General features: G+C 39.6%; 1 protein-coding gene across 2 annotated transcripts in view; it reads left to right on the forward strand.

The window, feature by feature from the left end:
* LOC110344323 (high mobility group nucleosome-binding domain-containing protein 3-like) overlaps positions 1-25,955 on the forward strand; it is a 638,706-nt gene that overhangs the window by 298,250 nt on the left and 314,501 nt on the right. For both annotated transcript variants that reach the window (XM_087212223.1, XM_087212224.1), the window contains 3 exons: positions 6,939-22,402; positions 25,120-25,218; positions 25,632-25,810. In XM_087212223.1, the coding sequence (XP_087068349.1) occupies positions 6,939-7,281 (343 nt within the window). In that variant the 3' untranslated portion in view covers positions 7,282-22,402; positions 25,120-25,218; positions 25,632-25,810. The remainder of the gene's footprint in view (positions 1-6,938; positions 22,403-25,119; positions 25,219-25,631; positions 25,811-25,955) is intronic.

The raw sequence follows: 25,955 nt of genomic DNA on the forward strand, positions 1-25,955 counted from the left end.
ATGTATGACTTTAGTGGGTACTAAAAAGTAGTTTTTAAAGTTGATAGATCATAAGGGTATGAGAATTGCCTTTCTGCCACATTTTCACTCAACACTTCTTATTGTTATTTTTTACTTTAAGCAATTATTAATTTATTTCTGTTCCCTTTTAAAATAATTTTTTATTTTATAGTTTATTTATTTTTAGATCAGTTTAGATTTACAGAAAAATGAAGCAGATAATACCGAGTTCTCTAATAATCATTCACCCCTTCACATTTTCTCTATTATTAATGCCTTGTATTAGTTTTGTACATATATTATTTAAAAAATGCTCAACAAGAAAACAAATAACTCCATTATAAAATGAGCAAAACATCTAAGTTGATACCTCACTAAAGAAGAACATATGTAGATGGAAAGTAAGCAGATGAAAAGATGTTTAACATCCTATTGTCATTTTATGGCCATTTTCATGAGTGTGTTGTGATATCCCATTATGATTTTAATTTGTCTTTTTAAAATTTTAATTTTAATTGATTTGTAGAAATTCTTTATGTTGATTTTTGGAGACCTGTTATAGATGGCTCAATAGTTTCTTCTTCTGGTTTTAAGGTTCTTTGTGTGTGTGTGTGTGTGTATTTGTATTTTTCAGCAGTTTAGTATGGTATGAATGTCTCTGTGAATGACTTTTCATTTGTCCTTAATGTAAATTCTTGGATCAGACTTGATGTCTTTGATCAGTTTTCAAAACTTTTCAACTATTTTCTTTTCAACTATTGCTTCTGTTCTATTTTCTATCTTCTTTTCTTTTGAAACTTCAATTAAATCTGTAGTTTCATATCTTCCTACTGCTTTATGGTAATTTCCTTCACAAGTACATTTTCTTCTTTTCTAATCTGCTATTTAATGTCTCTGCTAGTTTGTAACTTTCAATTATTATAGTATTTAGTACTACAATTTCTATATTTATTTATTTATTTTGGTACCGGGGATTGAACTCAGGACCTTGCACTTTCCAGGAAGGTGCGAAGCCACTGAGCTAAATCCCCGGCCCTGCAATTTCTATTTTAAAGCTTGTAGTTCTTTGTCAAAAATTTCAGTCTTATGTTATTAAATGTAGGAAACATACTTGTTTTAAAGTCTCAGTGTGATGAAACTACTATCTAGAGACCCTGTGGGTCAGTTTTTATTGTTTGGTATTCTTGCAAGTTTGGTCAATGCAGTTTTATTCCTCCTGTGCCTGTTTTTTTTTTTTATTGTATGCTGAATGTTATATTGCAAATCGCTTGTAGGAATACTTTGAAGTTCCAGATATTGTCTCCAACCAGAGAAAATTTGTACTTGTTTTTGCTAGGTGATTGAGGGTTCTAACAATTTAAGAATACCTCAGTTCAATTATAGAGTTTAAAATGATTTGAAATTGAGCCACAGTCCTTAAGGCATCTCATATACTTCAGAGTTTCAGCCCAAGGAGATGCATGAGGCTTCCCCATGGTACTCTCTGGACTCTTTATTTTTTCTTTTTCTCACAAAGCTGAGAGATATATTTATAAGCTTATCATTCACCTACTCTGGAACTAACAAACATTCCCACAACAAAGTGCCCTGGAATGCCAGGCTTAACTCTCAGAGTTCCATCACCTCTCAGTCTTGGATCAGTAATCTTACCCCATTTTCTTAGTTTTCTGATGCTTTCAAGAAAGACATTTTTATTGCTACCCAGGCTTTCAGTACTATATTTGGTTCTAATGATTTAGTTTGCCATGATCAGAATCTTACCATGAATGTCCCTCTCTACAACCTAAGTTTAAATGTACATATCTTTCCCTTTCCCTCTGACAAACCTACAGATTATATTAGTAGGGTTTTTCTAGGTTTTATTTCTTTAGATCCTATCTCTTATCCTATGCATTATTCATTTTTGGATTCAGATGTCACCACCTCCGCCCCACTCTTACCATCAAGCTGGGATGCTATCTTACTCTTTTCTTCTTTTCTCTCAGGATAATTAAATTTCCTCTTTCTGGATAGACTTCTCTTATCATTATCACCTGACCAGTGTGATCTTTCCTTCTTTTGAATTTCTCCACCAGTCTGTGGATAATATGTGTTGAACAGTTAACCAGGTGTTTTTTAAAATTAATTCTCTGTGTGTGTGTATTTGTGTATTGTAAAGCCTTTGAAGACAGACATGTATTATCTTTTTTATAATCTCTTCAATCCTTGGATTTGTAAATTATAGGTGCTCAAAACATAAGTAATTGAGCATCTTAGGTCTGTCTTCAAAAAATTATGATATGTACAGGCCTTCTTATAGCATGATGTTATGTCACATCACCTTATATCATATTACGTCCCTTAAAGAGTCCAGTTTGTCATCTTACATCATCCTACTCTGGCAGCTTTTGGTGAAGGCACAGATCCAGTCATAAGTCCCCATCTGCTTGTTACAGCTGATTTGTCTAGAATATACCCCTGATTGACTCATTAATCAGTTTCTTATCTAAATTTTAAATAAAAAGATATGAAGCTTGAAATTGAAGTGCTTCCCTAATAGCATATCTGCAGGAAAGTCATGTAGACGTCATTCAGGAGGCCACAAAGGGGCTTAGGGGTGTAGCTCAGTTGTAAAGTTCCTGCCTAGCATGTATGAGGCCCTGGGTTTGATTCCTAGCACTGAAAAAAAAAACCATAAAGAAGAAGCAAAAATTATGGAAGGGAAGAAATTATTAGTAATAAAAGAAAGCCAGACAATAAAACAGAGGAGAAAGTATTTATATGAAGTGTCTAAAGAGTACACATGGGCTCTGAGGGTCAGCTTTTATTCTCAACAATTTCCCAATACAGTAATACCTCAATTCAATTCATGAACAGAAGCATTCAGCAAAATTTTGCTCCTGTTCATGAACTCCACATTGGGTGATGAACACAACCATGACCATCTTCCCTGCATGAACAAGAGCTTGACCATCTTCCCCACTCTGACACATGGTTGTGGCTTTCTCTAGATGAGATTGTGGTCACAGACCTGTGCACACTTGCTGTGAAGCTTTTTTTGCATGCTTTTTAGCAAATTCAGGCTGTACAGTATTATTCAATGTAGGATGGCTCCAAAGAAAGTACAGAGCAAGCATGGTGGTAAAAGAAAAGTGCAGAGCAGTAATGAAGGTGATAAGAATGTCTAGAGTGGTAATGAAAGTAACCAAAGTGTGCAGAGTGGTAATGGAGGTGATAAGAATGGCAGAGCAATAATGAAGGTAACAAGAAAGTGTAGAGCAAGAACGCTAAGAAGGTTTTGAAGAAAATAATCCTTGAATTGAAGAAGGAAATTGTAGAAAAGCATGAGTGTGGTTTTTATGTGACTGATCTGGCCTAGGAGTACAAGATGGTGAGCTCAACAATCTTGACTGTTTTGAAGAATGAAGATGTCATCAAAGAAGCTGTTGTGGCAAAAGGAGTAATGATGTTAACTAAGCAGTGGACACAAGTGCTAGAAGAGGTAGAAAAACTTTTGTTAATGTGGTTGAATGAGAAACAGCTACAGGTGATAGTGTTAGTGAAGCTATGATCTGTGGAAAAGCTGGGAAATAGCACAGTGATTTACTGCAAGAAAATGCCACTGCAAGTGCAACAAGTGAAGAATTTAAAGACAGTAGAGGGTGGTTTGATAAATTCTGCAAGAGAAGTGGCATCCATAGTCATAAGAGATAGTGGGGCTTCCAGTTCTGACAAGGCTGCTGCAGAAGCCTACAAGAAGGAATTTGCAGAATTCACAAAGGCAGAAGGATATGTCGCTCAACAACTGTTCATCTGTGATGAAACAGGGCTCTTCTTAAAGAAGATGCTGAACAGAAACTATATCATGCAGGAGGAAAAGGCACTGCTGGGCACAAACCCACAAAGGCCAGATTGACCTTTTGCTCTGTGCAAATGCAAGTGCCAATCTGAAGATTAAGCTACTAGTGGTGGACCATTCCCAGACCCCTCGTGCATTCAAGAAACAGAATGTGAACAAGGCCAGACTGCTTGTCACATGGAGGGCCAATATGAAAGCTTGGACCACAAGGTGATTGTTCACAGAATGGCTGCATGAGGTGTTCACACTCACTGTTAAGAAATATCTTTCTGACAACCAACTGCCTGAAAGTACTCTTCTTCTGATGACCAATGGCCTGACACTCTCTCCAGCCTTGGTAGATGATATGGACTCTGAGAATAACTTTGTAAAGGTCAAATTGCTCTCCTCCAACATGACATTTCTTCTGCTGCCCAAGGACCATCAAGTGATCTGCAGCTTCAAGAAGCTCTACACAAAGTTGCTCTTCACCAGGTGTTTTAGTTGCTAAAGAGACATCCTTGACTCTGAAAGAGTTCTAGTAGAAACATTTCAATGTCCTCCACTGCATCAACTCATTGGCAAAGCTTGGGAAGATGTCACGTACTGGATTTAAACTCCAGGAAGGAAACTGTGGTCAGAATGTGTCACTGAACATGACTTTGAAGGGTCTGATGCATAGGTAGTGGAGGAGATTGTGTCCATGGGCAGGAGTATGGGTTTGGATGTTGAAGGTGCAGACATAAAGGAGCTTGTTGAGGATCACAAGGAAGAGCTGACAACAGAAGAGCTTGATGAACTCCAGAGTGAGCGGTGGAAGGCACTTGTTGAGGAGCATTCCACTGAAGAAGAGAAGGACATGGACGAGGTTAGCAGTGATATGATAAAATCCATTATGGAAAAAGGAGTGAATGCCAGGATTTCTTTGAGAAGCACCACAGCAACATAACTGTAATGAATAGAGTGTTGAATCTGATAAATAATAATGTGGTCTCTCATTTCTGGGGGTTATACAGTACAGGACAAAAAAAATGACATTAAATAGATTTTTTGTGAAAACTGACTCTGCAGCTAAGACAAAGGAGAGAGGGAACTCCTGAGGGAGATCTCCCCGATGTCTTTATGGAGGGGGACTCTCCCTCCAAACAATAACCTCCTTCCTACCCATCTTCTTCTCTTCTACAACAGAAGTGGCCTCAAGCAAAGTTAGTGTTCTCTGTCTTCATACTGTACTATACTTTGTTTCATATATTTGTCATTAAAAATACATATGGTTCCGAATGGATTGACCTTATTTACATTGAACCTTATGGGGAAATTTGATTCAGTTCCAACCAATTCAGTTCACCATCAGAATTGTGGAATGAATTAAGTTTGTAAACTGAAGTATCACTGCATCTTCTCCAACAAGGCCTCAGGCCTTGTGCCAGTGAGGTAGAATATTGCATTTAAGCTTGCAGTCAGTTATATAGGCTTCTATTTCTTTTTTCATCTTTCTTTCTTTCTTTCTTTCTTTCTTTCTTTCTTTCTTTCTTTCTTTCTTTCTTTCTTCTTTCTTTCTGTTTTTTTTTTTTTTAAAGAAAAGACAGTTTATTTAGATCAGAGTACACTGCCAATGGTGGCAGTGGGTGAGTTTCCAAGGGAGAAATTTCCTGGGCTTCTATTTCTGGTAACCAAAGAACATAGATCTTCTTAACTGTATCATCAGGGTGCTTTTGGTTGCATGTAACCAAAACCAATCAGGCTACCTCAAGCAAAAATGGGACATATAAAAAGGACAAAGAGAGGCCAGATCTAACAAATAGGATCAGGCATGGAGAACAGACAGAAACTGGGAAGGACTGGAAGACCAATAAGTAGGGAGACCAACAGTCTGCTTCTATTGCCTTTGTGATTTTCCTTGTTTTCTCTTTCCAAAAATTTTCAGGGTTATTTCTCTAAGATGGGAACTACTACTAGTAGTATTTGAACAGCTCAGCCTGGGTTACATGTTCTCACATGTTCCTCTCCCAGAAAGCAGGGAGTAAAAGGATCCTGTCCTTTTGGGTTTTGCTATGAGAAGTACAGCCATGATTCTGATAAAATAACATAAAATAAGCTCTGTGTGTGTGTGTGTGTGTGTGTGTGTGTTGCATGTGAGTTTAAGAGGATGGGAAGGGGTTCTCAAAGGATGGATATCGAACTGCTAATGACACTAAAGACATTAATCTTTTTTTCATTAAGTTTATTGGAACATTTTAGGTATACAATATCATGACATTCATCATTGGGAATCTGTACCTTTACATGATATATCTTGGTTCTTATGTTTTTCCCCATTCCCCTGCCCTCCCTTCAACCCTTCACCTCTTCCTATTTACAAATACTTTGTTTCTGTTTTCTCCTTTTCTCATATTTATTCCTTACACTTCTTTCTTTTCCCCAACCCCTCCCACTAATTTTCGACGTCCCCTTTGGTCCTATTTTCCCTATTACACATTATCTATTATACATTTTGATCCTCATTTACACTTTCAGTTTCTCACACTAGAGAAACTATACGGTATTTACACGTGTGTCCTGTTTATTTCACTTAAGAGTATGGCCTCAATATGCATCCATTTAGCTATAAATATCTCTAATTTCTCATTTTTTATGGCTGAGTAGTACTCCATTTTATTTTAAAAAATGCACATTCTCTTTTTCCAGTCTCCACTTGATGGGCATTTGGACTGTATCCAAGTTTTAGCTATCACAAACTGTGCTGCTATGAACATGGGTGCACATATATCACTGTGGTATGATTCTTTTAATTCTTTGGGGAAGTTACCCAGCAGGGGAATAGCAGGGTCAAATGGGACCTCTAGTCCTAGTTCTTTGAGGTATCTCCATACTGATTTCCACAGTGGTTGCACCAGTCTGCACTCCCACCAGCAGTGGAGCAGTGTTCCTCTTTCCCCACAGCCCCGCCAGCATTTGTTATTGGTTGATTTCTTGATAGCAGCCGTTCTTTCTGGGCTGAGGTGAAATCTCAGCATTGTTTTCATTTGCATCTCTCGAATGACCAGTGATGTTGACCATTTTATCATATGTTTATTTGCCATTTCTACTTCTTTGTGTGAGAAATGTCTGTTCATTTCAGATGCCCATTTTTGAACTGGGTCTTTAAATTTGGGGGGTCCGAGGTGGCGTCCAGGAGCCCACAGTCCGAGCTGAGCCGGTCGCTGTACTTCCCGCCGACGGGACGGTCATTATGCCGAAGAGAGTCTTCAGAGAATACAGAGGGCAAAGATGGATCCAAAGTAACTAAACAGGAGCCCACAAGACGGTCTGCCACATTGTCCATGAAAACTGCTCCACTAAAACCTGAAGCTAAACCAAGAAAAACATCTGCTAAGAAAGAACCTGGAACAAAGGTTAACAGAGGTGGTAAAGGGAAGAAGGAAGAAAAGCAAGAAGCTAGAAAGGAAGGCACAGAAAACTGAATCTGTAGATAACCAGGGAGAATGAATTGTCACAAAATGTTGGGGGTGATTTTATGTACCTCTTGGGACACCTTTTAAAAGCTATTTTTACCAAGTATTTTGTAAATGCAAATTTTTTAGGACTATACTAGTAGGCAAACAAAGTATATAAGGATGGACATTTTACCCTCTCATAGTCATGCTTTTTGGAAGTTTTCATTATTATCAAGTAAAATAAATACCATCTTAATATTGGAAGCTGTGTATAAAACTGATTGAGCAGTCCATGCACCTGCTTTAAGAATTTAGTCCTGTGCATACTGTGATGTTTTTAGTGTGCATATTTGGATTTTTCATGCAATTTTTTCTAGAGCAATAATCAGTGGTGCTTTTGTACCTAGGTTTTATGTGATTTTAATGAAACATGGATAGTTGTGGCCACCTGCTGACTATTTTTGGTTTAAAATAAAAGGTTTTCTTGTCTACAAAAAAAAATAATAAATTTGGAGGGTCTGATTTTTTTAATGTTCTTTGTATATTCTTGATAGTAGTCCTTCGTCTGAGGAGCAGCTGGTAAAATTTTTTTCCTACATTGTAGGTTGTCTCTTTGTTCTGTTGGTAGTTTCTCTTGCAGTCCAGAAGCTTTTTAATAAGATGAGATCCCAGTTGTTGATTCTTTGTTCTAGTTCCCATGCTACTAAGGTTTTGTTCATAAAGTCTTTTCCTTTGCCAATGCCTTCAAGAGTTCTACCTAACCTATCTTTCAGCAAGTTTATTGTTTCTGTTCTAATACTTAGATCTTTGATACACTTCAATTTTAGTTTACTGCATCATGAAAGATATGAGTCTAGTTTTAATCTTTGGCAGGTTGAAATTTAGTTTTTCCAGCACCATTTATTAAGGAGGTTAGCAAAGACATTAATTTTAACAGGGATCTTTTTGGATAAGATGAATATGTTAGAAATTTCACCTTCTATATAAACTTGATGAAATGCAAAGTGATTTGTTGTCAGAAAAAATAAAAAAATAAATCTGAAACAGTTTCTTCAGGGTGATATATACAGCAGGCTTGTGCCTTTATTGCTCTTACCCCTTTCCTTGTGTTTCCTGTCTAGAATATGGACATGAAAGTTGGAACTCCCATAAACATCTTGTGATGTTGAAAATGGAAATTATGTAGCAGAGAAGTCTGAGTAGGAAGACAAAAGATTCTATATCTTTGATGATAAGGGAGGCACTACTGTAGCTTCCACATTTCTTTTACATGAGCAGACTCTTAGGCATTCAAGCCACCATAATCTTGTCTCCGTTTCTAGCAGTTGAACACAATTCCTAATAAATAAGCTGTTATTTTTATTACATGATTGTTGTCTTGGCCAAAAATTAAGTCATTAGCAGCATGGCTATTGTTCATTGATTTAGAATTCCTGTCACACTATATTGTACAAAAAGATTTGAGAGGTAGATAATAATGTTTTTACAAAAAAGCCACTAAAATGATTTAGGTATAGATTTTTAAAAAAAGACTCATAATGTGCTTCACAAAACTGGAGATTTTCTGACATGCTACATTCTCCCTGGTAAAGGCCCTTTGCTATAGCAAAAAACAACTGTTTTTTGGAGCATATAATATCCACTTAGTAGCGATAGTTGTATGGGGTGGAGGTAGATACTAAGTGTGAAAATCCAAAACATAAATAATCATAAAATATTTTTGATTTTTCTTAAAATTTTGTATTAATATTTGAAAAATATTTTTAAAACCAAAGGAAACCCTGTAAGCACACAACTTGAAGTTGCTGAACATCTGCTTTCCTCTTCCTATCATATGGCTCCCATCACTGCTTAGCTCTTCCTGCTTCCCTTTGGCTGTTGGCTTGGGACTAGGTGGCATCTCTCTCATGTGACCCACATTGTAAGCCAAAGAAGGGCTCTCTTTTTCTCTTGTTGAGATTTTTCTTTCTTTTCTTTTTTGCACCTTTTTTGTTCAAAGTAATTGCTAGGCTGGAAGTAATAAAAATGGAAGCAGAAGAAGATTGCAAGTTTTAAAGAGGTAACTCAATAACTAATGAAAAGTATTTGACTATTTTGTTTTTTTCCAACTCTTACTGGATTTCAGGCTTCATTTGGGAATAAAGCTAAATATGTTGCTAATATTGTATGGACATTAAACAAAGGAAATAATTAAGTAGATGAAGCAATAATAACAGAGTGTACTTTAAAGGGTGGCTCAGAGCAGATTATCCACATGGGAGGTGTTGGAAAAATAGAATGTACTTCAATTGGCAGCAATTATGGTATTAACAAGAAAATTAATGCTGACCACAGAGGCTCTCTACCTCTAAAGACTAAACTGTAAGGAGTGACATTATTTCACCTTTCCCAGGTAATATTTTCTTATTTCCTCTTCAAAGTAAGACTTCAAACTCTCAGAGGGAAAATCACCACAAACTGAATGTTGCTAATTAATTGACTGTAAAGGGCACTTCTTGGCCTGTGCCAGGTGAGGAAGGCAGTGTGCAGCCATTTCACCAGGCCAGAAGCAGAGATGGGCTTTCTGCTGCCTGTTCCTATCCCTACACTCACCAACATGGGTTGAGTGCTCCCAGCCTGAAAATATGTGTCCATCCCCACTATCCAGTCATGTTTAGATGTTGTTAAGGATGGGCCCCTGGATGGCTGTTTTCCTGAACAGCTGAGGAGCTCTGAGATAGAACAAGTTCAAGGATAAGGATGACAGACACAACGTGTTTGTCCAACCAGTATGCCCTTAGGCATTTGTAGGGAGGAAGAGGAGCAAGCCTTTGTGGGTGCCCCAGGTAGTGGTAATGTGTTGAATACATAGGTGAGTGAAGGAGCTGAGAAAACGTCACAGTTCTCCTGCAGACCAGGAATGTCTTCTGGAAGTAGCAGCTGCTCAAGCATCCTCATTCTTATTGTTGCACTGGCTTCTGCTTGCTTCTGAATAGTTACTTAGTTCTTCACTGCTCATCTTTGGCCCCTATCTACTCAGCTTCTCTTTCCCTGTAGCTGCGGTTCACTCATAACTGCATACCTTGTGGATTCTGCTATTTACTCCCTGAGGTCTTTCTGTTTCCATAGTTTATATTAGAAGACCTCTTGCTCAAAGTGAGTCCTCATGACTGGATGGAATTTTTAGGACATTATCTTCTTGATAGGACATATTGGTTCTTGACTCAGATGTTTGTTTGAACTTGCAAGTGGTATTTTGGTGCCTGAATTCTACCATCCATTCCTTTTTTCTTAAGATGTTTCCTACTAAAGGAATATGCCAGAAAGAAGAGTCAGGTAGAAAACAAAACACTTTGTCAAGTGTCACTGCTGTGGTTTGAATGTAGTTTGCCCCTCAAAGGTTCATGTGCTGGAGGTTTGGTCTTCAGCATCATGGTGTTGAAGTGGTGGAAACTTTGGGAAGTAGGACCTAGTAAATTTGACTGTTTCTGTATCCACTCCTCTGTCATGTTGTGAGCAAGCAAGGGCTTCAAGCCTCCAAGACTGTGAGCTAAACTTATTTTTCTTTATAAAGTACCAAGCCTGTGGTGCTTTGTTTTAGCAACAAAAAATGGACTAATAAAGTTAGTTTGTTTACGCAAAACTTTGCTGGGGAAATGTGGTTTAAGCCTGAAGACTTAAATGAGACATCTAACTCCCTTCTTCCTGAAGTGACTTACCCTGTCTCATGTGGAGGAGCCAGAATAGAGGGAGAAGAGAGAGGACGTTTGACACAAGGACACAGGCTGAAGTGTTATGGGAGAGAAGTCAGCAGTCCAGGGTAACTCTGATGGTTTTGGCCTGAACAATTGCAAAAATATAGTTCCCATCTTCTGAGATGGGTAAGCTGGGGGGAGCAGGCTTAGTCAGAAGAGACCACAATTCCGTTTTTTTTGGTACTGGGGATTGAACTTGGGCCCTTGCACTTGAGCAGCAGGCGGTGAAACCACTGAGCTAAATCCCCGGCCCCACAATTCAGTTTTGAAGCCATTAAGTGTGAGATCCCAAGTAGATATCTGTGTAGTTTGTTTTCTGTTGCTGTAACAAAATACCTGAGTAATTTACAAAGAACAGATTTATTTTGGTGCATGATTCTAGAGGCTGGTAAGTCCACGAGAATAGTGTCAGCATCTGGCAAGGGTCTCGTGCTGCTTTATTTCATAGTGGAAAAACACAAAAGCAGGCAATGCATGAAAATGAAGACAAAGCATGAAGGCTGGACTTGTTTTATAACAATCCTTTCACGTGGTAACTGACTGAAAGTTGTAAGGACAAACTCACTCCTATGAGAAAGGCATTAATCCCTTTTGATGACCTAATCACTTCTTAAAGGTCTCCCTTCCCAACACTGTTATACTGGGGACCAAATTTTAACATACATTTTGGAGTTAAACCACATTCAAATCATAGCAACATCTAAAAGAAGATGGCAAGTGGGAGGTTGGATAGGTGAGTCTGGTGTTTGGGGGAGAGGTCAGAGGTTGAGAAATTTCTCAAGGCTGAAGGAGCAAATGAGAATCACCACATGGAGATTATATCTAAAACCATGAAGCCCTCAGGGAGTAAATATAGCTGGAAAAGGGAAGGCTGCATCCTAGGTTCCTCCTCTGCTTAAGAGAGGGGAAAATGAGGAGGAACGAAAAAAGCGTCTAAGAAAGGGAATGGCCAGGGAGGAAAATGGAAACCTGGAGAGACTGGTACTTTGTTGTCCTAACCTTCACACCCATATCTCTGCGACCCCTAAGGCCATATTCTTCTCACTCCACTTCCTGGCATCTGTCTTAGTTACTTTTCTTGTTGCTGAGACAAAAACCCTGACACCCAAAGTTAAAGGAGGAAAGGTTTATTTGGTTCAGTTTGCAGAGGTTTCAGTTCATAGTTGGCTGAATCCAAGGCAGGGTGGCATGGGAGAGGGACATCACAGAGAAGAAACAGTTCATGGTGAGCAGAAAGCATTAAAGCAGCAAAGTAGTGAAGCAGCAGCAGCAGTAGCCTGCCTCTCCCTTTCATCCCTTCCAGGCTACCTGCCCTTTGGGTGGTGCCACCCACACCCAGGGAGGGCCTTCCTATTATCCACACCCAGAACTATGCCAAACCAGTAAGTGGATTAATTTAGTAATCACATACCCTTAATCCCAGCATCACACATCCTAGGTCCAGCAACCTCTGAAAAGCCCCGTCTATGACCGCCTGGAGCTTTGACAGGACATTACACACAAGCCATAACAGCATCTATTTCAACAATTTTGCAAAGATGTGTTTTCATCTTTGAAAATAGAAGGAGCTCTATTAGACCATTGGCTCCATTGTATCCCCAGGTCTAATACAGATTTTGGCATTGATAAATTTAATAAATGTTTATTAAAAAATTCATAGAAATTCTAAAAAGGAGAAGAGGTAGGCTGAAATTTTCATTATCTAGTTTTTGTATGCATTGAAAGTAAAATTGTTAATTTTTAATGACTCTAATATTATCATGGGTTCATGGCAGGAAGTGGGAGAAGGTGAAGGTGGGAGATGGTGAGGAACAAGGCCACTGAACACAGCCTTGGTCTGTATTGCTTAAGATTCTGCTTTGGCTCCAAGCGTCGGCAGAAAGTAAGAAGATAAGTCATCAAATTGTGTGCAAGAATTTCCAGGTAATCATGATGTCTCCATTGTTCCAGAGACTCATGCCCCCATCAGGGGCTTGGTTGAGGTGTCTTTAGGCCAACAGCTTAGTCCCAAATCTGCCCAAAGTAGAGTGCCTTTGGGAATTATCCTTCACGTTGGCATCTCTCTGAAAATCAAACTCCATGTTGTGCTCAGCTAGAGTAGCTAGATATCTATTTTATTATTGATCAGACAAGGCTCTACAGCCACTCTCAGATGAGAAAAATCTTAAAAGGCACACTCAGATAACTCAGGCAGCTATGATTCAACTCAGAGAAACAAGCTCTATGTTCTTTAGGCCTGAGTGGGTGAAGACAGAAGCTGAAAGGCTTTCTATCTGACTGTACTGGATCAGGGTCTAGCATTGCTACAACAACAAACCAGAACACTCTCATTGCTGTGATCAGAGCAAGCCACATGCCCACCTTCTCCGAGGCCATGCTTCCTCTATTAGTAGACCTTCATTGGCTGTATCTGGATTAGTGTAGAACACTTCCCTTGTTTGAAGAATTGCAAATACCAGGTGTCAGGTACCCCCCAGTGAGCACCATGAGGCTACTGCTTCTCACATCTATTTGTGGCAGTTCCCAAATTCTCAGTGTCTGTTCATAGAAAAGTTGCAGTCTTACTTTTAAAGGCTCCTTAGAAAAGGAGAGAAATAGGATATTGCTCTAGGCATGTCATATACCTTATTCTATTTAATCTATACAGATAGGTATGATTTATACTCATGTAAAACCTCACAGAACTTATGCAAGGTCACAAACTTTTGAGAAATATAAGTTAGACATGCCCAGGAAAATAGCAAAGGTGAAATTCACACCCAGTACTTTATACCACCAAGGGGAAAGAACTAGCAGAAAGAAAGGCTAGAAATATAGCTGAAGGGATTATTGATGCAATTACAGTAACTGGAAGAACAATCTCCCCTCCTCCAATTTCTTCTCCCCTCATACTGGGAAAAAGAATGGTAGCTTGTCTAAGAACTTACTTAATCAAACCCTCATAAATGGTGGTTTCAAAGCATCAGCAGGGTCTTTATGTAGCTAAAGGAACAAGCATTAAGGGGTGGGAATTTCAGTAATGGGCCCATTTTTTATTTTCAGTTGCCCAAAGGGGTACACTTTGAACAGGAGCTGGGGACTGGGAGGAGAGGAATTAAACTACTACTGATCTGCACAGTGATGTAGAATATGAACTCCATTGTGGGCTGAAATGGCCTTGCAAATTAAGGAACAGTTAGACAATGTTTCTTTTCCTCCTTATGCTCTGAGAATTAATGTTCATCCTTGTGTGTGCGTGCGTGTGTGTGTGTGTGTGTGTGTGTATGTGATGTCTGTGAGGCTTTTTTGTGTCTGATTAAAAAATTGCTCCTAGACCTATACTATGTACCCAAGCCACAAGCACATATAACCAGTAAAACTTAAGATAATTAAAATTAAATACAATTGAAGAACTCAGTTTCTCAATCATACCAGCAGCTAGTGGTTATTGGACAGCACTGATATGGAATATTTCCATCATTACAGAAAGTTATGTGGGATAGCATAGGTTACGAGCCCAGAAGAGCAGACAGAAATTCAAGGGGAGACTTTACAGGGAACAAAATTGAACACCTGAATTGTCCTGGGCACGATTCTCTATTAGTTGATTGAAAAAATAGCTGCATTCCTGTGATCAGTGGAGAGAGATGGCTGTAAAGATAGGAAGCTGAGGACAGAGGAGGGATATCGTGATTTAAGACTTACATGGGAAGCATGGAGCTAGGGAGTAGAAGTTTAAAATCAAGGCACTGGCAGAACCATGGCAGAACCATAGAAGAATTTTTGCTTTCCTTTCTAGCTGTTGCTGGTTACTTGGAGATTCTTGATACTATTTGGCTTTTAGATGTATCATTCTAGTGTTTGCTTCTGTTTTAATATGGCCTTTTTCCCTGTGTTTGTCTTGGTGTCTGAATTTCACTCTTTTTATTAGACCATCAGTCATATGAAATTTAAGGCCCACTCTGCTCCAGTATGGCCTCATCTTAACTTGATTATATTAGCAAAGAGCCTATTCCAAATAGGATCTCAATCACAGATTCCAACTGGATATGAATTTTGGGAGAGGCACTGTTAACTCAGAACTATGTGTGACTTAGCTCCTTACCTACTGGCTTAATGACAGAGAAATGGAGCTGTTATTTTTCCATTTCCTCACTAACTCATTGTAGAAAATGTGTTGTCACTTACTATGCCCAAGGAAGTTTACCAAGCCCTGGGATTAAAAGCACAGACACATCTCTTGACCTTAAGCTTCTTTCAATTGTATGTGTGACTGATTTTAATTTCAGTTTTTCTTAGAGAAGATTAGAGTGCATCAATAACAATGCCTTTCTGATGAAGTTCGGGTAGGCATATGCTATAGTTATAATCTAGGATGTTCCTCAAAGGGCTGTTGTGTTAAATAAAGGCTTGCTCTTTAACTACGGCACTGCTGGAAGGTAGTGAAGCCTTTAAGTATGGCCTAGTGGGAGGTCTTGGGTCATTGGGCATGTGGACTTGAAGGGAACTGTGGGGACAGGGTCCCTGTCTCTGTCTGTCTCTCTCCTGTCCTAGCCATGAGGTAAATGGACTTCCTTTGCTATAAGCTGCTATCACGATATGCTCCTCCACCGTAAGCCCAGAAGCTACAAGGTCAAACAGCCATCTACTGAATCCTTTAAAACTGTGAGCTCAAATAAATATATCCTCTTTTAAATGGATCACATCAAGAATTTTGTTGTAGTAATGGAAAGCTGACTATCATAGCATGTAAGAGAAGAAATCAGCAGTAGCCAGCAGGGTAGTCCAGGAAGCATAGGAAGCAAGTCCATAGTGTGAAGAGTCATACTTAACAGCCATGCCATGAACTTAAATGATATCTTCTTATCCTGGATGCTAAAAGTAGCCTCAAAACTGGACCCAGAGGAGGTATTAATAATGGAATTTCCATATTATCTCTGTGCAAATATTTTGGGATTGGTTATATAACTCATGTTAATGTAACTCCCTTTGCAAAGAAATCTGTTTTTACATCATTGTAATTTCTGGCAGTGAACAATTTTAGTATACCCAAGAGTCATCTGGATGTCATAATGAGCCATCCACAAGATGAGTATCAAAAATAATCTATTTATTAGAATTTTATATTGATTCACTAAACCATAATGAATTTCCTTCAATCCTGTTGAGAAAAAAAGAAGAAAGCTGTAGATTTGTTTTCCAGGTGCTATCGATGAAACTCAGATGTGAGATTAAGTACACTCCCTGCATTCTGCTGCCAGCCTTTCACCTTCCCCAAGGTCTGTCATTTTTGTATTTGGCAAGTATATAATACTCCACATTCTTAAGAGATAATACTCCACATTCTTAAGAGCTAATACTTGCACTTAGATTGTGTAGGACACAATATCTGTCCAACAGGAGAAAAAGCCTACAAAATGGCTCTAGAGTACATGGGGTCTATTTTGGTATGCAATTGAACTTTTCATTAATTACCCCCTGGCTCCAATCAAAATGATTTTGTCTTGCAGTGAAGTGTTTTAGGCTGGTCCAATTCCCTCTAGGGTGGAAGAATGCTCTCACTGGTACTGGGTAAATCTGATAAACAACCTTGCCATTGCTCACATTAGTCCTTTAGAAAGATCTATAATGGTTTTTGTGCAAAGATAATGTGTATGTCGAGTGTACCAGAGCCCTCTTTGGGTGACCTCCAATTACTGTGTCTTTATTAATAGAAGCTCTTCTTCTATTTCCTCTTATTTTGCAGCTCAATTACAGAGACATTCTTTCAGCTTTTATGTCCTTCCCATTTGTTTATGACTGGTTGGGGAGTATTTTCAGGTGGGGCACTGAAAATCCAGTTGGTGATAAGGAGTGTGGTCAGTCTGTGTCTTCTAATTGAAGTGTGTGTCACACTATTATTTCTCAAAACAAGAAAATTGCAGTGGGGACAGAGAACATTGATTGTAAGTGAAGTGCTACTAGAAGCAATTAAAGGGCGCAGAAGGTGAATTTCATTAATGCTGTGTTACTGTGAGCACTCAGCCCCTTACTAAAAACCATCCGGTAAATCTCATTTTCCTTCTTGGGTGGTAAAGGTCTCTGGAGGTCTCTGTGGGTCTAATGAAACAGTGGAGAAGCTGGGTGCTGAGGGAAGACCAGGGATTGCACATAGTTCCTCTTGTGACTGCTGATGGATGTTTGAAAGAAACCTTCTAAAATAATAAGATGACCTCTTCTCTACTGAGATCCTGCACTTCAGGTGCAAATCTCTAAATGTGATAAATGGGAAAAAGAAGCAATTAATTGAACTAGGTGATAACCTGCTTATCAGAGAAAAGGTTGTTTTTAGTCCCCAGATTTTCAGGTTTATCTTTTAAAATATATATTTAAATTCCACCCCTTCCCAAATACACTTCAACTGAAATCTTCTATTTGGCATAGTCTTGACTGTCAAAATGTTTCATCACGCAAACACACACACACACACCATGTAAACAGCTAATATTTTAAAAACAGACACACTCTCTGCAGTAATCGTGCGTCAGACAGCATATGGCTCAGAGCCACTAAAAAGTCAAGTATTTGTAAAATGTTCTCACCCATGTTGTCTGTTGAGGGTAGATCCCCCTTAATGGGGATGCACCGAATTGCTTCCAAAACACTTTGCATGCTAAGATGATCCAGTCAATGGGACAAGAGATGAGACTCTAGGGAGAAGGCTTTGAGAAGTGCTTCTATCTCTGGGAAGCACTTTATCTGGTGTTGCAGATGTGTCTTGCCAGCACTAGCATCCTGTCCGAGCACTCTAGGATCTGCACTCTGTATGCAGCTGCATGATGTTTAGTCAGTAAACATACCAGGCCTGTCACTGCAGCTTCACAACAACTTTCCTGATGAAATTCATTTTTCCAGCCATTAATATAATAACCATAATCAATCTTCTCATCGCCAAGCACCAGAATCCCTGTTACAGCCAATACTCAGTGATGTGAAGTAACTGACATGACAATCAGATAAATACTGTGTTAAGTGGTACTAAACAACAGTGACAAATGGCATGTTATACACACATTTGTGTGTCTCCTTAAATCCAACTTTGAATTCAAGGGCATCAGATTAAAGTCCATTGTCAAAGCAGTTGAGTAATATGGGTGGAGGTTGTCGTGTCTTTTAGAGTGTTTCAGTATTTATGCCTAAACAAACCACAGCAAAACTTAATGGCTTAAATAATAATGATGTTTTGTTTTTCATGATTCTGCAGTTGGTGCTGGGTGATCCTTTGGTTCCTTGAGTAGCTGTCAGGGCTAGAAAGTCTAAGATGAGCCATTCGCTCTACAGCTTCTGCCTTAGCTAGATGGCTGGAATGGCTGCGGGCTGGCTGGGGCCCTCTCTCCTTCTCTCTTCCTCTCTTCATGTGTCCTCTTTGGTAGGTTGCTGACCTTTTTTCATAGTGGCTCAGGGATGCAACTGAGAACATTTCAAGAGGATGAGCCCAGTGTGAAGTGCTAATCCAGCCCCTGCTTGGATCATGCTTGCCATGTTACACTGGGTGAACCAAGTTATCTGGTCATACCCAGGGTCAGTGTGGAAGGGGATGACAAGATGTGTGTGCTGTGGGTGTGTGCATGTGTGCATGCACTTGCACACACACACACACACACTCATATGTTTGCATGCACCACCTGGGGACCAGAGTATGTCCTCCTTTCTCTGTTACTTCCCTTCCCCCTTTTTTCACTTCTTTTTCTCCTCTTCTCCTTCTGTTTATATAATTTATATATCATAAAGTCTACCTGTTTAAAGAGCATAATTTAATAGTTTTTAGTTTAGAAAGTTGTACAACCATTACAAGTCCATTTTAGAATATTTTTATTATCCTCAAAAGAAAATCTGTACCCATTAGCACTTGTATTGCCCCCGCCCCCACATGCCCTTCTCCCAAGCATAGGCAATCACTAATCTACTATTCTGGACATTTCACATAAATCAGTTTACACTATATGTGGCATTTTGTAACTCATTGCTTTTGCTTAGCATAATGTTTTCAAGGTTTAGCCACGTTATGTTATATATAATTACTTCATTTCGCTGATGAATAATATTGCATTGCTTAGATAGAGATACCACATTTTGCTTATCTATTCATCATGATAGATACATAGATTGTTTCCATTGTGTCTATTATACGATAATGCTGTGAAAAACATTCATATATAGGTTTTTGTGTGGCCATACATTTTTATTTCTCTTGGGTAGATATCTAGAAGTGAAATTGATAGGTTGAAATTATATGTTTAATATTTTCAGGAACTACCAAACTGTTTTTCAAGTGGCTGCATCATTTTACATTCCTGTTTGTTTTTGTTGTAACAGAGGAAAGATAATTCCCTGTTTAAGATGGCTTGGTAAGGAGATGGGGTAAAAGACAGATGCTATTGCAAAACCACTTTTGGTCCTAGAACATTATAACTCAGTGGTTGATCTCTGATACTGAAACAAATAATGGAATTAGCAGAAAGATCTGAGCATTCTGGTGTCCTAGATTCTAGACCAGAAGATACCAGGAGGGGGCCATGGCTGTGGCCAGCAAGCTCTGGTGTTTTCTGTACTGTGGCTAGGTTGGTCTGTGCTTGGCATCTCTGCTGTTAGCATCACCCAGGTACTCCCACCACAGGATGGAGACACCAGGCCTCCAAACACTGCCATGGGACAAACAGAGGGAGCTGTGAACACTCTGTGAGAGTTTAGTAAATCTGTGGTGTCTAATCAAGTTTATTTTCCAGGCTTTTCTGTTTTGCTGACTCCCATCCTGGCCAGTCAAGAATCTGTGGCCCAAATTCCTGAGGTAGACCTGAGAGCAATCCAACTCAAAGCGCAAATTGTTCCCAGCACAGATCCCCAATTTGCCACATTTTATTGCATAGAACCAGTTTCTGCTATCAGAATCAGGGGCTCTGTGGAGCCCAGGAACTGAGGGGAGACATGCTTGGACATGGAACTGCCTCCTGTTAGCCATGTATGGGGCTGGATCAAGAAGGCAGAATTTGTCCATCCACTTGGTATGCTTTGTTTCAGCCCACCAGACCCCCTCGCTCACCTGCACCAAGTCCCTCTGGATTACCATCCGGGACAGACAGACTCCATCTATAGCCTTGGATATTACAAATATCTTCATAAAAACTGAATAAAATAAAAAATAGAAAAATATAGTTAACTTTATCTTATTGTATCATAAAGCACTTCATATGGATAAAGAATGGGCATTTCTCTGGGCTCCTAACCTCTCTGTATTGAGTTTGTCCAACTGCTGTCTACTGCAAGAAGGTCCAGGTTGTTGAGGGAAAGCTGTATTTTTTCACAGTTGCCTTGTAGATGCCCAATCACTGTACATCAGAGAGCAGGCTCACAGTGGCATTTGAAGATGGAATGAATAGGTAAATGAATTAGGACAGTGACATAAAAGAGAAAATTGGGTTTAATGGACTCCTCTTTGATGAGGATCCAATCTGGTTTATGTAACTCCCATATGAGAACCATGGCCCAAGAAGTGGATTTTATGGGCAGATTGGCTTTTATAAGGAACAACTTCCTTTGCATTAGGATTACTGCCTGAGAAAGAGGTGAGCTCAGTCATGTTCACTGTAGTTCCTGTTCAAGTGGAAGCCAGGTATTTATCTGCAGAAACAAAGGAAAGAATTGCTGCTGAAGAGCTGGATGGCCTCTTTGGATCTCTTCCAACTCTGAGGTCCTCCAACAATGGTCATGAACATGACTTTTTATATGGGTAGACAGGGAAGTCTTTGGAAAGAAATGAATCCTCGTGGTTGCATTTGATTTGCAGGGAAACCAGACGAAGCCCAGAGGAGAGCACCCACTGCCTTCAGCCTCACAACCCTTTCACTTTCAGGGATAAGAACCCACCCTTCCATCTCCCAGCCACATCTGCAGATGCCTTAGAGCCCAACACTTCCTTCAGGGTGTCTGCAAATAGAATAGAGAGGTCTTTGATATGACGGTGGGACTCAAGGACAGGGGCTTCTTTATTTTGTAGGCAGGGTGCTTAGTCAAGTGGAAAGGAAGAATGATCAGGAAAGTCAGTGTAAAGTAAGAACTTAGAAGGAGAAACTAGAGGAAGTGAAGTAAGAGGCTGAATAAGGAGAAGATCTCCAGGAGGTTGTCTTCCTGAACCCTGGAAAACGAAGTTAATTGTGCAATGCAAAGGGGCAAGCAATGTTGATGATGAGACAACTGAATGGACAGAAGAAAAAGGCAAAGGAAGTGGAAAGAAGAGCCAAAGTCAGGTGCAAAAGAGAAATTGCGGGTAGACCAGGTTTGCTTTTCCACCTACAGTGAACCCTTGGATTATGACCAGCCTGACATACAACATGGGTTATGACTGGAATTTTAGTTTTAACTTATGACCAAAGTCTTGAGTTACGACCCAAATGTTGGCTGCTTGTGCTTCCAGTTGGTCTCAGATACAGATTTTACCCTTAAAGAGTTCTGAAAGGAACATTACAACATCCTTCCCTGTATGGGGTTAATTGAGAAATCCTGGGCCAATTTCTCTTTAAGGACACTGAGATTTTCCTGTATACAGGAGAGAGACTTTGAAGGCTGTGTAGAGGAGCCTGAGCTTTTAATTGACCAACCTGAGTGACAACCAGCTCTCTTGAATGAATCGAGTTTGGAAGTCAAAGGTCCACTGTATTTGTATCCGATATGAGCACTGGGATGATAGGTAATGATGTCTATGATTTCAGAGAATTACATACAACTATTATACTCCCTTCTCCTTCTTCTCAGGTGCTGTCTCCAGGACCAACCTCATGGTTTCACTATAGACTTTAAGGGATCACGAGGAAGGAATAATGGTGCCAGCAGGCACCTGGGAAAGGGGCTGCAGAAGAAAGAATGGTTTCAAGAGACCCTTGGGGAAGGACTCCAATAACTGACAGTCTTTACTTGCTTGCTTGCATAAGTGCCAAACTGTCTGTTGTTGTTTATTTGTTTCTTGTTTATTTCACAGGACCACGTACACATAGTTGCTTTCTGATTTGTGGTTTAACCTTGCCCTGTACTTAAAAGGACTGGGTCCCAGGGCATCGTGGCTGTCTCACATGGTTCCCTAGCAACCAAATGAGACAGGGAAATGTGCACAGTTGCATCACCACAAGATGTTAGGTCAATTAATATTCATTAGAAGTGCCTGTGTTTGACTGCTGGGAGACATTATGGAGAAAAATATCTTTGTTGCTGGAGTGGGGGATGGAAGAAGAGAAGGGACAGTGAATATGTATATTATATACTGCAGACATGTTTCTTATATTAGTACATTGGCCCATTTGTACATGTATGTAAAGATTTTCAAAAAATTATTGTTTTTACAATTATCCTTCTAGGTTTATTATATGGGAATAGATTTCAGAAACAAAGGAAGATTCTACCTCAAGGTATTTATCTTGGTCCATTCATGATGCCTAAAATCATATTACTAGTAATTACTTTATGATTTTTTTCAGACTCTTCTGTGTGCTTAATGTAGGAAACTCATTGAAAATATAAAAATATATAAAATTAGTATAAAACAAAAAACCCAGAAATTTCCTGTATATTCATCATATAATGATAATCACTATTAACCTTTTGGTGTATGTCCTTTAAATGTTTTAGAGATAATACACAGCTACATACAATTTTAGAAAAATAATATTATTCTGTATGTACTGTTTTATTAACTGAATCTTATAATTTAGCATTGTTACTAGGGATATTTTTTTTTTCCTTATTTGGTACCGGGGATCAAACTCAGGTCCTTGCGCTTGTGCAGCAGGTGGTGAAACCACTGAGCTAAATCCCTGGCCCTACTAGGGATATTTTTATGTGTGTATAACATCATTTTTATTAGTTGCATGATATTTCAGTGAGCATATTTTTTATGGTTCATTTAACCAAATTCCTGTTTTTGGTCATGCATTTAAGTTGTTTATATATTTTGCAATTATCAACAATACTGCAGTGAATGTCCTTGCACATTCATCTTTGTCCAGTATTTTTTAGAACTAATTCCAGAAGCAGAATGACACATTTAAGCATCTTTTGTATACTGTCATGTTTTCTTTCATAGAGAAGGGAACAATTTAAACTTCTACCGATAGCATATAAATGTGCCATGTGATCTTCTTTTTAAATGACCTTGGGGAGATCATGATGTTCCCCATATTTTACCAGAGACTTCCCTTTATGATACCAAGACCAGGGCCACAAGTCTTTTGAGAGAGAGGACACCAATTCTAGAAGGGGGGGATACGAGGCTGCGGAAGATTCAGGATTTTACTTTGGATGGGCCAACTGTTTCAGGGAAATTTATTCTTCCTTCATAGCTCAAAAATGCAACCTGAAACCAAGTTGCATAAAGGTGCCCCTTGTGATGATGATATACTCCGAATATCTCCAGCCTCCAGTCCCATTCTGTATTCTGGACAGATCATCTCCCCGGCACACACAACTGGGAGGTGTGACACCCAAACCTTCCCCTACAGCTCTGAGTTTTGTCTCAGCCCCAGCATGATGATGGGAGGGGGTTAAGGAGAGCCCACGAAGGTCAGCAGTGGGCATGAAGGGCTTTCCTCCGGAAAAGAGAAAAGGCAAATGTCAGCTCCCTTGGGAATCTTGGTGAGGGGACAAGGGTAATATTAACAAAGGCCAGGGAGCACCTGTAGCCTGAGAAGTCATTCCAATTCTGTTCTAATCTGGGAGAGTTGCCTTTTTACTCCTGGTTAACAGAGGGCACCTCCCACCCAGGTAGGATAGGAGGAAGAAGAGAGGAGTGGGAAAAAAGCTATTGGCCCTTACCTTGGTTCTCTTTAAAAACAGGTCCTGTTTAAGTGTAATCAAGCACCATAAATTGAACTACCAAATAAATGAAATCAATGCAAACACTGGTGCCCACTGGCTAGACTGGGCAAAGGAGCTCACTCTGGGGAAAACTATCTGGCCTTGACGATCTGAAGGCTGGGGATGAGAATGAATGGCCAGGCATGGGACAGTTTGGAGCAGCAGCTCTCACAGTGTGGTGTGTGTCCCAGCAGTGCCAGCATCACTTAGGGCAGGAATAGTGAACCTTTTAGAACTTTCAATGGTACAAACAGCCTGCTGCAGCACACGTACCATAGGTTCCCCACCACTGACATAGGGGCTTAGAAATGCAGCTACCTGGCCCCTCCTAGGACTCCCAAATTGAAATCTCTGGGAGTGAGTAGTTCTGGGAAATTTGAGATGCACTGATGCAGAGCAGAGGGGATCTTAGTTTTCAGTCTTGGCTTTACTTGCCATCCTATGGGACGTCAGGCGAATCCTTTCTTTCTTGGCATTATGTGAAAAGGGGAAACCTTATACTTTTATGCTGTAATTCCTTTCCTTGTTTGTGGTAATCTGAATAAGGATGTGTGTGTGTGTTTGTGTGTGTGTGTGTGTGTTGCTAGTATGGCCCAATTCTTCTTTTCCTGTCCCCTTCTCTCCCATGAGATAATAACGCTTGTTGAAACAAAAGCCCTGAGTAAAAATCAACCAATGGTATTTGCTGTGAAATCCACTGGAGAAATGGATCTTGAGGTTAGCAAAGAGCTGCTTGGCAGCTCCCAGAAGGCTGACAGATTTCCCTAGAGAAGCAGAAGATAGATCTTCACAATCAGGATTGCAAATGAAATACAGGTTTGGATTGGGGGTGATTTGAATTCGTGGATCTCTGTCAGCTTTATCACTTCAGAAAATGCTCATTCCAGTTTGAAATACTTTTTCTTTTCTTCTGGAATTGATTCGTTAGGCTTCTAGTTCAATAAAACATCACTTTTCTTGGTTTTAAGGGGTATTATGGGTAGAGCAAATTAATGAGGTCCATTTTGTTTTGGGCTGCTAATGCACCTGGATTCAAATCCAGCTTTAACAAACAGTAGTGAATATATAACCTTGGGAAAGTCACTTAGCCTCTCTTTGCCCCAGTTTTCTTATCCATAAAACAGGAATGACAGTAACAGTCTCTACCATAAAGTACTGTTGTAGGGATTACATGTGATATGCAAAGTACTGAGGATGCAGCTTGGCCTATGTTTGCTCTGATCACTATTCTCATCTTTCCTGCTCAAATTCGACTCATGTCATTTCCATGCAGTACAGCTTTGTGGGAAAAGGACTCAAATCAACTTTTGCATCATTTCTACAGCCAGAACCAGCTGCATTTGGAACTAACTGCCTCTCATTTGTTTACAAGGTAACTGCCTTCTCTCTTTTCATCTCCCTCCCACTTCCCTCCAATTTCCATTTCTTTTGTGAAATGGTTAAAGTGCTTGACATAATTAGCTGTTAATTGTTAGCAGCTGTACCCATTATCAGTTTAATGCCTAATTAATTGCAACAATTAATGCTGCCTGTCCTGTCTTAGGAACTGTTGATGAGGGAAGGCTGGTGTTGTTGAAGTTATATCTTAATTAATTTACCTCCAATTTTTAGCATTTAACTAAAATCCCAAATCAGGGGCTATTTTCTCATGAGTAAGTGAGGAGCAAAAGGTAACAATGCAATTGTAGCGGCCTGGATCCGTTCTGTGTGGGTTGAGCATTAGAACATGTATGTGTTACTTTATATGATAAAAAGAACTTTGAATATTTGATTATGTATCTTTAGATGTTGAGATTATCCTGGATTATTTGAGTGGGCCCTAAGTGCAACCTATGTATCCTCATAAGAAGGAGATCTGACACAGAAGAAGAGGAGAAGGCAACAGGACCAAAGAGGCAGAGGCAGAGATTTGAAGGATGTGACCATAAGGCTAAGAGTGTTGGCTGCTACCAAAGCTGCGCGAGGTAAGAAGAAATACTCCCTTAGAGCCCCTGGAGGGCACATGGTTCTGTCAACAAGTGATTTCAGGCCAGAGATACTGATTTTGGACTTCTGGCCTCTGGAATGCTAAAGGAATAAAATTCTCTGGTTTGAAGTCATTGAATTTGT

Source organism: Heterocephalus glaber, unplaced genomic scaffold, assembly GCF_053883595.1.
Source record: "Heterocephalus glaber isolate CG9 unplaced genomic scaffold, H.glaber_assembly_v1.0 deba00001429, whole genome shotgun sequence".
Lineage (NCBI taxonomy): Eukaryota > Metazoa > Chordata > Mammalia > Rodentia > Bathyergidae > Heterocephalus > Heterocephalus glaber.